The 13,010-nt window shown below is 48.7% G+C and overlaps 1 protein-coding gene across 2 annotated transcripts in view; it reads left to right on the forward strand.

Annotated features, from left to right (window-relative positions):
* The window catches only part of Fbln1 (fibulin 1), a 79,010-nt gene that overhangs the window by 17,797 nt on the left and 48,203 nt on the right, over positions 1–13,010 (forward strand). For both annotated transcript variants that reach the window (XM_051189554.1, XM_051189553.1), the window contains exons 4-10: positions 1,466–1,637; positions 4,345–4,401; positions 5,575–5,676; positions 6,174–6,311; positions 7,316–7,453; positions 11,582–11,725; positions 12,445–12,573. In XM_051189554.1, the coding sequence (XP_051045511.1) occupies positions 1,466–1,637; positions 4,345–4,401; positions 5,575–5,676; positions 6,174–6,311; positions 7,316–7,453; positions 11,582–11,725; positions 12,445–12,573 (880 nt within the window). The remainder of the gene's footprint in view (positions 1–1,465; positions 1,638–4,344; positions 4,402–5,574; positions 5,677–6,173; positions 6,312–7,315; positions 7,454–11,581; positions 11,726–12,444; positions 12,574–13,010) is intronic.

Here is a 13,010-nt window from a genome sequence, read left to right on the forward strand (position 1 = left end):
GAGACCCACACTCCAGTGGCTTCTCAGCAACCTTGTCAAGGACTCAGAGGGGATTCTCCATGGAACATAATCAGAGTAAGTGGCAAGATCTCCTGAGTGCTCCTGGGGCCCCAGGCCTAGGCCGCTGAGCTTATCATGGCTGTGGAAGTCTCACATATGTGCCTGGGAGGTGACAATAGCATCTCTAGGCTTGAACACAAGTAGATTAATGATCAGGCTCAGGAGAAAAAGTGGGGTGGGAAGCTCTGTTTGGAAATGATCCCTGTCCCCCACCCCCTCTGAATGACTGTCAGAAGTGTTGGCAGTGGCTTCCTGGAACACCATTTATCCCCATTAAGAAGCGGGCATCGGAATCAAGGAGTGAAAATCTGATTGTTGTCTGGATTCTGGGAGGGTGGGTAGGAGTGTGTGCAGACAGGTAGAAACTGCTCCTAGGTCAGGGGCTCTGGGCTCTGCCCTGACAGCAATGGCCATCTGTGACAAACATATGGTCTGCCATGACAACCACATCCATCAGGCATTTATTGGAGGCAGGGCACCAACATGGGGAGCTAGGCAGGGCTAGAGTGAATGGCCTGGTAAGGGTCTGTCAGCCAGGACTTTGGGTATACAGTGACTACCTCCCTGTGAAAGGCTGGCCTCTGCTTATGTTGTATTCTTGGCAGAGAGCTGTGCCCCATCCCTAGACTTGAAAAGAGAGGTGTGAAGTAATAGACCATTCTAGCAAGAGAGGAAACAGATTACCTGACTAAATTAATGAAGTGTGTTTCTGGAAAAGATTACTCACACCCCAGAGGAGGGTGAAATCATAGCCATTCTGTGGCAGCAGAGTGGAGTGGATGACATGGAGAAGACCCCTCAGCCTCCACAGATGTGAAGCAAGCCACAGATGCTGTGGGCTTTCTAGAAAGTTCTTTGTCTATGTAGGACTGACTTGGGGCTTTTCACGTGTACCCTAGGACCTGGGTTAGGACACAGAGTCTGACTTTTGGGCTATGGGGTCTCTTTGAAAAACAGTGGCCAAGTCTCAGGCCTTCCTGGGGGCCTTGAGGCTCTTGTGGCCAACCCTTGGGATTGAGAGGAGATGGTGTTCACCCATTCTTCTGCCAGAGGGATGAGACCTTGCAGACAGGCGTTGGTCTGCTCCCTTCTCCTAGAGATGGTGGGCTGGGCTGGGGGTTGCTGGTTAGGAAAGGGATATCTAAAGGGATAGTCATGCAGCAGGGGTGGGGAGGGAAAGTGGAGTCCTACTAGGTCCCTTTCCAACAGATGTAAGAGGCTTAGAGGGGCCCAGCATGTTTTCAACATACTCTGACATTTAGATAAATTACCCATATCAGATGTTTTCTTGCTGTTCTAAGAACATGGACAAAAGGGTGTCAGGTATGTCCCGGGGGCTCTTGTGGATTTCCAAGGGCCACTTGTCCAAACCCCCATCTCCAGTCTGGAATCTCTCTATTCACAGAGGTGTTGCCACTGTTGCATGCTGGGAAGGGCAGCCCAGGCCCGGGGCCAGACCTGTGAGCCCAATCTCATGATAAGCTACCAGTGTGGGCTGGTATTCCGTGCCTGCTGTGTTAAGGGCCAAGAGAATTCAGACTTCCCCCGTGGTGATGGTGCAGTCCTTCAGGATCCAGGTAACTCCTTCCCCTTCCAGTGTGCAGCAGTGTGTTAGTATTCTTCAGGCTGTGTATCTATGACATGGCTGATTTATCCATTCTGTGCTTGTCACATTTCTGGATTGTACCAATCACAGGTTAAAGATATTACAAGAAAGATGTTGAGTTTGGATCCCTGGCCCCCACATATAAGCCAGGCAAAGCGGCAATGCATCTTTAACCCAGGGCTGGGGGTATAGAGCAGATAGGAAGTTCCCTGGAGCTCACTGGTAGCCAGTCTAGCTGAATTAGCAAGCCCCAGTTCAAAAAATAAGATGAGAGCGATACAGGAAGACATAGATGTTGACCTGTGACCTTCACATCTGCATGCGTGGGTATAACACCTGTACACACATATGCACACACCACATTCTCAAAGAAAATGTTGGGAAAAGATAAATGAATCTGTACTGGGTGTGTGTAGACATTTTTCCTGTCATTCTTTGAACAGAAATAACAACTAATAATATAGCATTGATATTGCATTAGGTATTAAAAGTAATCTAGAGATGATTAAGGCATACAGGAGGATGCGCATAGATTACAGACAGACGTTATGGTATTTCATGTAAGAGACTTGAATATCTGTGAATTTAAAATTTTTAATTTATTTTCATTTTATGTGTATGAATGTTTTGCCTGAATTTATGTAAGTGCCCCATGTATATACGGTCTCCATGGAAGCCACAAGATGGCACTGGATTCTCTGGAACTGGAGTTACAGATGGTTGTAAGCTGCCATATAGATGCTGGGACCAAACCTGGGTCCTCTGCAGGAACAGCACGTGTTCTTGACTGCTGAGCTCCTTGCATGTGGGTTTCAATGCCCTCCAGGGTCCTGGAATCAATCCCCACGTGTACCAGGCCTTTTCTTTTGGGACACCAAGTGGCTTCCAAATCATGACATGGAGACTTATTAGTTATAAATGCTCAGCCTTAGCTTATGTTCATTTCTAGGTAGCTTTTTTCTTTAACTTAAATTAGCCCGTTTCTCTTCATCTACCTTTTGCCCTTCTCTGCGACTGCTGGCTGGCTCTGGGGTCTCCCTCTCTTTCTCCCTTGTACTCTTTCTTCCTCCTTCTCTTCTTCTCTCATTCTTCTCAAGTCTAGAATTTTCTTCCTATTTATTCTCTCTTCCCGCTAGCCCCACCTATCCTTTCTCTGCCTTGCTATTGGCCATTCAGCTTTTTATTAGACCAATCAGATACTTTAGGCAGGCAAGGTGAAACAGCAACACATGTTTTCCTAATTAAACAAATGCAACATAAACAAATGTAGCACACCTTTACATAGTTATAATAATATTCCGCAGCAAAAACAAATGTAACACATCTTTATACAGTTAGAGTAATATCCCACAGCATAAACAAGTGTAATACATTTTCACATAGTTAAATATTGCACAACACCCTTGACTACCAAAGGACAGCTGTATAGATCGAGATGCATGGTTGGGGTTGAAGGATCCAAGGGCAAGCCTCTGGGCCAGAGCCCCAGGGAAGAGCTGTTGTGGCTCAAGTCCAAAGGCTTAAGCAGAATTCTTACTGGTAGAATTCTCTTTCTTAGCCTCACCTCTTAGAGCCTCAGCTGATTAACTTTATAGTGAGGACGGCCATCTGCTCATCTCAACCAAAGCCCATTGCCTTAAATACTAATCTCATCCCAAAACAACAACAACAACAACACACACACACACACAAAACTACCTTCATAATGACATCCCATTAAGTTGCTACATGAGGTTAACTATCCTGGCTGTGAGATTGGTTGAGTACCAAGTGCTCTGTAGTGTCTGGCTCCAGGAGAGTCTTGCCTTTGAGACGTCACTTTGCTCTGGTGACAGCCCTGGGCAGGGTGGATGATTGCCTTTTGGTCAGATTTTCCCTTGAGGAACTTGATGTTTAAGGTTACATGATGAACAGTGGACAGAGAACTCGGGGCCAGTGTGGGCCAGTGGCTGGGTGCCTCCGTGTCCAAGTAGCAGGCTGTTCCTCAGAAGAGTGTGGGACCTCAGAAGCAGCTCCCACAGATCTTGAAGCTGCTGCCACAAGCTCTCCCTCTCCTCATTGCCTACAGCCAGATGTTCTTGAAGCCCTGAGGGGCATGGCACTATGATATAGGAACTTCTTGGGTGTTTCTTTTTTCTTTAATGTATTTGTTTTTATGTATACCATGTGTTTTTGGAGGTTGGAAGAGTGTTCTTAGAGGTCAGAAGAGGGAGTTGGAGCCCCTGGGACTGGAGTTACTGTGGTGATGAGACAATTGTGGGTGCTGGAATTGAACCTAGCTCCTCTGCAAGAACATGTGTTTTTAACCACTGAGCCATTTCTCCAGCCCTGACCTGCTAGTTCTTTAGTCAGCTCCCACACTGTGAGCTCCTGAGCCATATGGGGAAGCCCTGGGAAGATGCAGGCAACTGTCTGCCATGCTTGCTGGGATTTTTGTTTCATTTTCACCTCTTTGAGCTTTATACTCATAGACTCCGATGTTTAGTTCAGGCCACCTGTCAGGAGGTCTTTTAAAGACATAACTGCCCCTTCAAGCGAAGGGACATTTAATAAAGATGAAAGTGTGTAGAGCATACAAATGGGCCTTTTGCCTGATGCTGACAAGTATCTTCTAAGTATGTCTTCTAAGATGAGATCAGATGCTGTTTGTGTGATCTTGTCTCTTCTCCCCACCCTAGCTAAGATTCCTGATGATGAGGAACAAGAGGACCCGTACCTGAATGACCGCTGTCGAGGTGAGGCCTTGGGACCTGTGGGAGCCCTTTGGTAGGCAGCTAGCAAAGTTCAGGGTGACAGTGTTGATTGCTGCCAAGACTCAGCTGGAAAGTGCTTCTGCTTTTGTGGCCTGGGTGGCCCCCTGTCTTCTCCGCCCCAGAGTGCTTAGAGCTGGGGGTCTGTCGGGACAGTGGCTTTACAGAGGCAGGACTGATGCAAGTACCCTGAGTGCCAACAAACACCCAGGCTCTGTGATGGTGATGCTTCTCCACATTTGGGATGCCCCAGGACAGTAGCTGTTTCTTGCCTTTGTGTTCCTGGAGTCCCAGTTGCCCCTTTAGAGTCATGGTGGTCTCCCAGGAGACTTTTGCACTTAAGTTGGAGTGGCCCTGCAGCTTTGTTTTTCCTGAATCAACTGTTTTTCTTTGGGAACATTCTGGCACATCTAGCCTGGCAAGTCTATTTCAGTTTCACCCAAGGGCTCACCGTGTGATTGGGTGTTAATTATGGAGGCAGCTTAATCACACAGTGATGGAATCAGTGTATAGTGTCAGCCAGCACTGAGGCCGGGAGGGAGGGGCAAGAGAGATAAAGAGCTCCAGGAAGCCTGGTGTCCTCTCTAGGTGACTCCAGATGATTCCTGGGAGAGTGACAGCTGGGTGACATCTGGGAGTGAGTGTGCAACTCAGGAGGATGCATTACCCAGAGTGGTAAAGCCTGTGTGCCCCTGGTAGCTGGACAGTGGTAAAGGAAGAAGCTGTAGGCATAGACCTATCCTGATGGGGTTACACTTAAAGAACCCCTGTATCTGCTCCGTAGGGAGTGTGGGTAAGAAGAAGCCTTACCCACAGTTGTGTTAGTGGGAATGGTCATCTGGGAAGGCTTGAAACCTCTATGGGCTCCGATAGAGTCTGGCTTCCAGGTGGAGCCTGCTCCCTCCAAGGACCCTGTTGTCAGTGAGCAGTATGCCTCTAGGTCCACTCTAACCACAGAGGCAGCACATGTTACCTAACTTGTCAGGTCTCTGATGCCTTCATTAGCCCCAGAGGTACCCAGAGCCTAGGCCTAAGAGTGTCTCAAGAACCACATGTGGTTGAAGCAAGAAGCCTGTCTTCTGTGTTAGTGGTATGCCCTAAGAGGGTCTCGGAAGATCTCTCACTGTGTTCACTAGCTTCTGTGGGCTTTGGTTGCAGGTGGTGGGCCCTGCAAGCAGCAATGTCGTGACACCGGGGACAAGGTGGTCTGTTCTTGCTTTGTGGGTTACCAGCTGCAGTCAGACGGTGTCTCCTGTGAAGGTAACATCTAAGGCCCCATTCCTAGAGGACAGCCAGGACCTACTTGCCGGTGCTGTCTGGAATCTGGGCTCCAGGACTAGGCTATCTTCCTGAATAATATAGTTACCAGTATGGGGATGGGGCTACATTGGGGATGGCACTGCATTGGGGTTCACCTGGGTTCTGGATTCAGGATCTTCTGGGGGGCCTTGGGTAAGTCCTTCAGCCTCCATATTTAGGGGATGTTCCATCCTTTGTGGGGTTCTTGAAGATGCTGTGTCCTTGGGGCCTGGCACTTACTCAAAGTAATCTGGAACTGGACAGGGCTTGATGTGGTGATGGCCCCTCTCCAGAGTTCTGCCAAGATGTGCCCACAGCAAAACTTAGCTCAGTTTGATTGGGCAACTTGATGAATGCAGGAAACCAGATCCGCCATGGAATCTGGAACATTTCTTTTGCTCAGGCTGAAAGCTTGGCGGTTCTCACTGGTTACTTCTACATCACCTTAATCTCTTTAGATATCAACGAATGCATCACAGGCAGCCATAACTGTCGGCTGGGAGAATCCTGCATCAACACAGTGGGCTCTTTCCGCTGCCAGCGGGACAGCAGCTGTGGGACTGGCTATGAGCTCACAGAGGATAATAACTGCAAAGGTACAGCTCACATCCAAATCGAAAAACCTCCCCTTCCCTAGCTGCAGGTGTGGCATAGAGGGAAGGGCCCATTGGGCTCTGTGGTGCTGCCCCCATGTGGCTTCCTGGGCTACTGCAAGAAGAAGGTGGTCAACCTCCTTGCAAATAAACAAAGGTGTCACAGGGCAGATGAAGAAAGAGCTGGACCTATGATGAGCAGGATTACCTTAACATGGTGCTGCTGAGTTAATGATGCTAGCACATTTGCCTTAGAAAGCTTGGAGCCTGATCCTTGACAAGCAAGTCCAGGATCCTCACTTGTGTTTTCATACAAACAAAACCAAGCCAGTACTGGAACAGGCTCCAGTAAAGACTCCTAGCATAAATCTTATGTAAAAATATCAATCATTGAATTATATGGGATGACCCAAGAGCCACACGCCTTCTCCTGGCAGCCAAGCCCTTGAGCAATCCTATTGCCCCACCCTGCACTGCTCCCTGGCTAAGCCTCTGAACTCCAGACCCTGGAAGCCAAGCCAGCTGAGTAGATTACACTTGAACCTTTGACAGCAATGGACTTCAAGGCAGGGCAATCCATCTTGTCCTCTCTTGATGTAATTATTGTTAATATTTGGAATGCTGTGGAGAAGCCCTCAGGATAAAAAGAATTACGGAGTCAGTGTTTATTGTCGCTGAGATAATTGCCGTATGATCTAATCTAAACATACACTTCTAAATAAGTGATAATACCTGCCAGGAGAATGCCTGGGTGATTTGTTAAATAACACAAAGCTTGCCTCATAAGTCAGGGAGGCAGAGTGTTTTTTTAAGCCTTTAGCAATTTTTACACAATTTGGCCCACTGTAGGCCTTTTCGTAACACCCTCCCTGTTAGGATGTTTTGGGGTTATCGTCTGAGAAATGAGCGTTTTTTTTAAAAAAAGTACTTTCTTGTGATGTTAAAGTATTGTGAGATGCTTCTGGCGGGACCCTTGCTAACCATCTCCTTTTTTTATGATGCACCAGATATTGACGAGTGTGAGAGTGGTATTCATAACTGCCCCCCCGATTTTATCTGTCAGAATACTCTGGGATCCTTCCGTTGCAGACCCAAACTACAGTGCAAGAGTGGCTTTATACAGGATGCTCTAGGCAACTGCATCGGTAAGACATGCTGCCACTAGTGGGGATGGCCCACCAAGCATGGGCAGTCAGCATAGATCAGGGGCTGTCAAGTTTCCAGTTTCCTTAAGGGGCAGATAGCAAATCCCATAGGCATTATGAGTTATGTCTGGTCACAGTGACTCAGCTGGACAGTTACAGTTCAAAAGCCTCAGAATATATACACAGGTAGTGGTGTAGTATCCCAATAAAACTTCATTTATAAAACCACTAGTGGGCTGGGTTTCGTCTAAGGTCTGGTCTAAGGGTCTAATTCCCATGGTTTAGATGGAGTGTGGGTTTTAGAGTCAGAGATGCTTAGATTTTAATTTAGCATCCTGAGATTTGCTTACTCCTTTGAAGCCTCAAGTGTTTCCCCCATAAGATGGGAGTGACTATAATGTGACTATAACGTCTGGCTGAGAGGCTAGAAGTGAGGACTAAGGCAGGTGCTTGTGATGGGACAGGTATGTGGGAAGCAGCATTTGGTATGTGGTCATTCTGCCACAGCCACTTAGAGACTGAATAGTGTGGAATGAGATTGGGACCTTGTGCTCAGTGGAGACAGTTCCAGCCTGGAAGATGAAGAGGACAATAAGAGGTCAAGGAAAGGCTGCTCAGGTGGGAGGGGCACCCACCCCTGACTCTCCTATTGTCTCAGTGACCTCTGGAATGCTTGCCTGTCTTTTAGCACTTGAGCCTGTATCTGCCTGGTAGGCAGAAGCTTCTAAACCTTTCCTTTGAGGTCAGAGAGTCCCTTTGTCCATGCTGCAGGTGTCGCTGGTTGCAACCCAGCCTCCCTTCTAACCCTCTTAAAGGAAAAGACTGGATACTGGTATGCAAATCCCTTTCTCAACTCTTTCTTGACTCTTAGTAACCTTGCACTGGTCTTTTCTTTGAAATGGGATTGAAAGTTTATCCCTGTCTTACTACCCCAAGGTAGAACCATTTAGGACAGGAGCTTCACTTGAGCCCTGCCCACACAGCCTGGGTCTTAACTGGTATAGAGATGTCTGAGCTGTGGGGACCTTGGCTGGGCAGTGAGTTGGCCTCTTGCCAGCCTCCTGAAATCAGACTGTCATCACTCCACACACATTCAGTAAGCAGGGTAGCTGTGACTGCCCTGGGGCAGGGAGGCAAGAGGGTCCTGCCAAGGCTTGCAGCATGCTCAGGGTCTTTGGAGGAGGTTGAATCAGCTGAGGATGGAAATCCTGACTCATGGCAGAGTTGGCCCTGCTTTCCTGTATGAGAAAATCTTTGTGGGCTTTGGCATGCTCCAGGTTTCCCTCCACAGAGTGCAGGGGCAGAGGTGCTCGGTGGGCCATCCCCCTCTGTAACCCCCCTCCCTGTAAGCATATCAGATCTAAGCCCTGGAGGAGCCCAGGATGTTGTGCAGATCCCAACCTGGTGACATCAACCTCTCCCATCACCTTTGTGTAAGTCAACAGTGACATCACGGACCAGAGACGTTCAGCACAGAGTCCCCCTCCCCCACTTGACATGACGGAGATCCTCCTTTGTACTTACTGGTCACAACCAAGTTAAGGATTTATTCTTCTAGAAATTACCTCTCTTAGTGTAAAAACTACACATAACCTGGTTACAAATGAGGGAAACTTAAGAGCAGAAACTAATGCCTTGCCTGCTGGGCCAGCCTCCAGATGGGTGGGGCTGCCCTTCTGGGCATTGCTCCTCAGTTTGTTTTTATCGTGGAAACAGAACTGTTGGACTGTTGGACTAATTGGTTTTCCCCTCTTAACAATGTGTTTAGAAGTAATTCTATGTCAACATCATCATCAACAGAAATAGCTATCAGGAGACAGTGTATGGGAATAAGGGAAGGACTGAGCATCGAGCACGCCTGCCACCCCCGCACTTGCAGAGATTGCAGTGAGTTGGAGGCTAGTCTGGACTCTATAGGAATTAAAGTCCAGCTTGGGCTATGTGTTTAGACCCTGTTTCAGAAAACCAAATGAAAATAAGAACCAAAGATGGAGGCCATCCAGGAGAGAGCTGCAGGCTCACTCTTCTCCTCTGCCTGTGTCCAGGGCCGAGAACCCACACACTTCTGCCTGCCACGTTCCCTTGATTTCCTATGGCAGAACCCATCTATGATTGGAACTTAGGATCTACCTTCCCAGAAGCCCACTCCATTCCCATTCCTGTGCAAGGAAAGATGAACCCTGTCCTGTCAGGCTAGCACAGAAGAAAAAGGGCTGGGCTGGAAAAGCAGAGGCCTTCTTGTTACAAAATGTAAAAGAACTTTGAGGTTGACTCTTCAACACTGAGGAAGTCTTTGGGGGCTTTCTACCTTGTGTCCCCTTATTTCCTCCATTCCCTGGTATGGGAGTGGGGAGGGGGTGAGAACAGCTTCCTCCACACTAGCCCACAGGTGTGGGGTTCTTACAAGACCCTGGGGCTGTCGAGGCTTCCAGCTGGTCTTAGAAGTGCTTTGTTAAGACAAAGTGATCCAGGAATGACAGCTCAAGTGCATGTGCCGGTGCCACAGGAATCCCACAAGGGACAGCGTGCAATGTGGCCCCAAACCCTTGTCTGGCTTCTCCTATCTATTCATATCTTTGTTGATCTACTTTTGATTTCATTCATTCATCCACCATCTGACTTTCATGGAGCTCAGGCCAGGGAACTCTCTTCTCTGAGGAGCACACAATCTCAAGAGACACCACTGTTACAAATAACAGTTTGAGAAATCACACCAGACAAGAGCATTCAGGACTGAGGGCGTCACTACTGGCCACTGCTCTCGCCACTGACAACAGGCTGGAGTTGCCAAGCTTTGTGTAAAGGACTGATAATGGATATCAACCTTCCAGCCATCTGGTTTCTGTCATCACCACCAGGCTCCTGTAGTGGTCATGCAAAAGCAGCTGTAGACCACATGTGAGGCAGCAGGCCTGGCTGGCTGCCAATAAAACTTTATTTACAAGAATAAGCAGTGGGCCAGATCTGGCTAGGGGGGGATCTTGAGGAAGGAGACTGGAAGTGATTGTGAAAATGGATGCCAGAGCCCTAGAGGTGGGCTCTGTTGCCCTTTCTGCCCCTTGTGAGCCTGAGGAGTTGTTGCTCTCTCCAGGTTCTGGGTTCCCAGTATAATATACAGACGGTAATGCCAGCTCTGCTACCCACAGGCTGGTGATTGCAGTCCATGGAGGTAACATATGTAAACCCTCTGTAAACTCTGCAGTGCTGCATTGTCTATGTGGAAGCCTATACCAGGGATAGGAGGGAATCAGGGGTGATTCTTTAGACAGCCTGAAGAAGGTAGGGCCTGGCCGTCATGGAGCAGGCCCCGTTTCTCACTTCAGCTGTGAATCTTCTACTATTGCTCCCTTCCTGCTGTCCCCTGACCCCAGTGAGCTTTGGGAATGTGTGAATTAGGAAGCTCCTGACTTTCTGACAGCTAGATCCTTTTAGACATGCCTTAGGAAGAGGTTTGGTTTTGGCATAGAAGTTGAGCATGAAAAGCAAAATGAATGTTCCTTGAGTACACATTTGTGTGTGTGTGTCCCTCAGTGGTGAATGACCAGTGGTCCCCATACCATCACTGTGAAAGGAGACCCCATGTGGGGAGTTTTAGGTGGCCTGAGTCAGCTCAGATGGGGGACACAGGGAGGAGTTTTCTGTGGAGAATTGATCAGAGACATGACTACCACACTGCTTGGGGGTGGAACCCTGAGTGGTTGGTTCAGGGGTTGTAGATGTATTCCAAGGATGGCCAGGTGAAGTAGACAGGGATCACCCACCCACCAGAGGAGCCTAGGGCCTCACTGTGGCCTGGGGCTGCTACAGAGGGGTGGGTACCTCTGTCTTCCTGGCACCAAGCTCAGGGCAGTGCCCTATCCACCTGTGTGGGCCACATGCATGCAGGAAAGCCAGGCCAGCAGATGCCACAAAAGATGGATAAATTATGGTTGGAAGCAGGGGGAGAGGAGAGAGGAACCTGAGGCTGCCTTGTCCTTTGACCTTCACCCTCATGTAGGGCAAAGGGATCAGGGCCTATTTGTTTGTGGCTTTGCTGAAAAAAGGGGAAGGCTCTTCTGGAGGTTTGGCGGTTGTGTTCATGGATATCCACTGTTTAACTGTGCTGCATCTTGTCTCTTCTCTCTGTAGATATTAATGAGTGTTTAAGTATAAGTGCCCCATGCCCTGTGGGGCAGACATGCATCAATACAGAGGGTTCGTACACATGTCAGAAGAATGTGCCCAACTGTGGCCGTGGCTATCATCTCAATGAAGAGGGAACTCGCTGTGTTGGTTGGTATCTCTCTCTCTCTCTCTCTGTCTCTCTCTCTTTATCTCACACACACACACACACACACACACACACACACACACACTTCTGAATTTTGGCTTTTTTATCTGTTTCCAGCAGTCCTTCTCTTCTCTAGAAGAGAGAGTTGGTCCCCAAAGTGAACTCATTCTGCCTGTCCATCCATCCACTTGCCCCTCCCAGGCACAGGCCTTTGCTGTCTTGCCCACACTATTACAGTAGCACACCAACAATTCTACCCCTGTCTTCAGTCTACCCACTGTTCTCAGGCTGATCACAACCCATTGGTGACTAAGGATGGACACTCACAATTCAGTTCTAAAGTGGTTACAGCAAATCTAGATGGCATAAGTCTTGCTACTCCCCAGAGAACACAGGACCTCTAGGCAGTGTCTTGTTCATTCCCACTATGTGTCTGTTCCTGTGTTGCTTTGGGCTAGGGAAATCATCTGGCCTAGATCTCTGACTGGAAAGGGGCCTTCCTTCCCACAGCCCCTAGGCCATCTCAGCCCCTCCCCGACAGCCCTAGCTACTTCCTGTCTCAGTGAAGATCAGGGTTGGCTTCTTGGAGGGGCAGCTGCTGTTCCAGATTGGGTCCGGCACAGAGTAGAAGCCCCGTGAAGAACAGGCTGCTGTTGTCAGTGTACAGTTTAGTGTTGCACACGTAAAGGCTCTCAGTGTGTCTTCCTTTCTTCTTCATAAGATGTGGATGAGTGCTCGCCACCCTCGGAACCCTGTGGGAAGGGACACAACTGCTTGAACTCCCCTGGCAGCTTCCGCTGCGAGTGCAAGGCTGGATACTATTTTGATGGCATCAGCAGGACCTGTGTGGGTATGTGAATGCCTTTCAGGCACTAGGGGTCCTGACCAGGTAACTCCACACAGGGGACAATCTGTGGCACCTAGAGTGACCATGTCCATCCCATCCTTATCTCAAGAGGTACCAAATATAGGCAGTCCCAGAGTGAAGACGCTCAGTCAGGAGACACTAGGGGTGTCTGCCTGCTTCCTCATGGAACAAGGATTCTGTTTGACCCCAACCTCCAAGGGTTTCTAAGACTAGCCCAGGTCTGCAGCTGGAAAGATGATATGATTTTCTAGCTTTGCTACAGACCTACAGAGCTCCAGGGCTTGGGCTGTACAACTCCCTAAGGCAATCAGAACAAAAAGTGGCCAAGAGTGGAGTCAAACCCTCTCTAGCTAGCATTTGGCTGTTACCAAACCAGGATACTCAATGGAGGCTGATAGCTACTGTAACTGTCCTCTCTC

Source organism: Phodopus roborovskii, unplaced genomic scaffold, assembly GCF_943737965.1.
Source record: "Phodopus roborovskii unplaced genomic scaffold, PHOROB, whole genome shotgun sequence".
Lineage (NCBI taxonomy): Eukaryota > Metazoa > Chordata > Mammalia > Rodentia > Cricetidae > Phodopus > Phodopus roborovskii.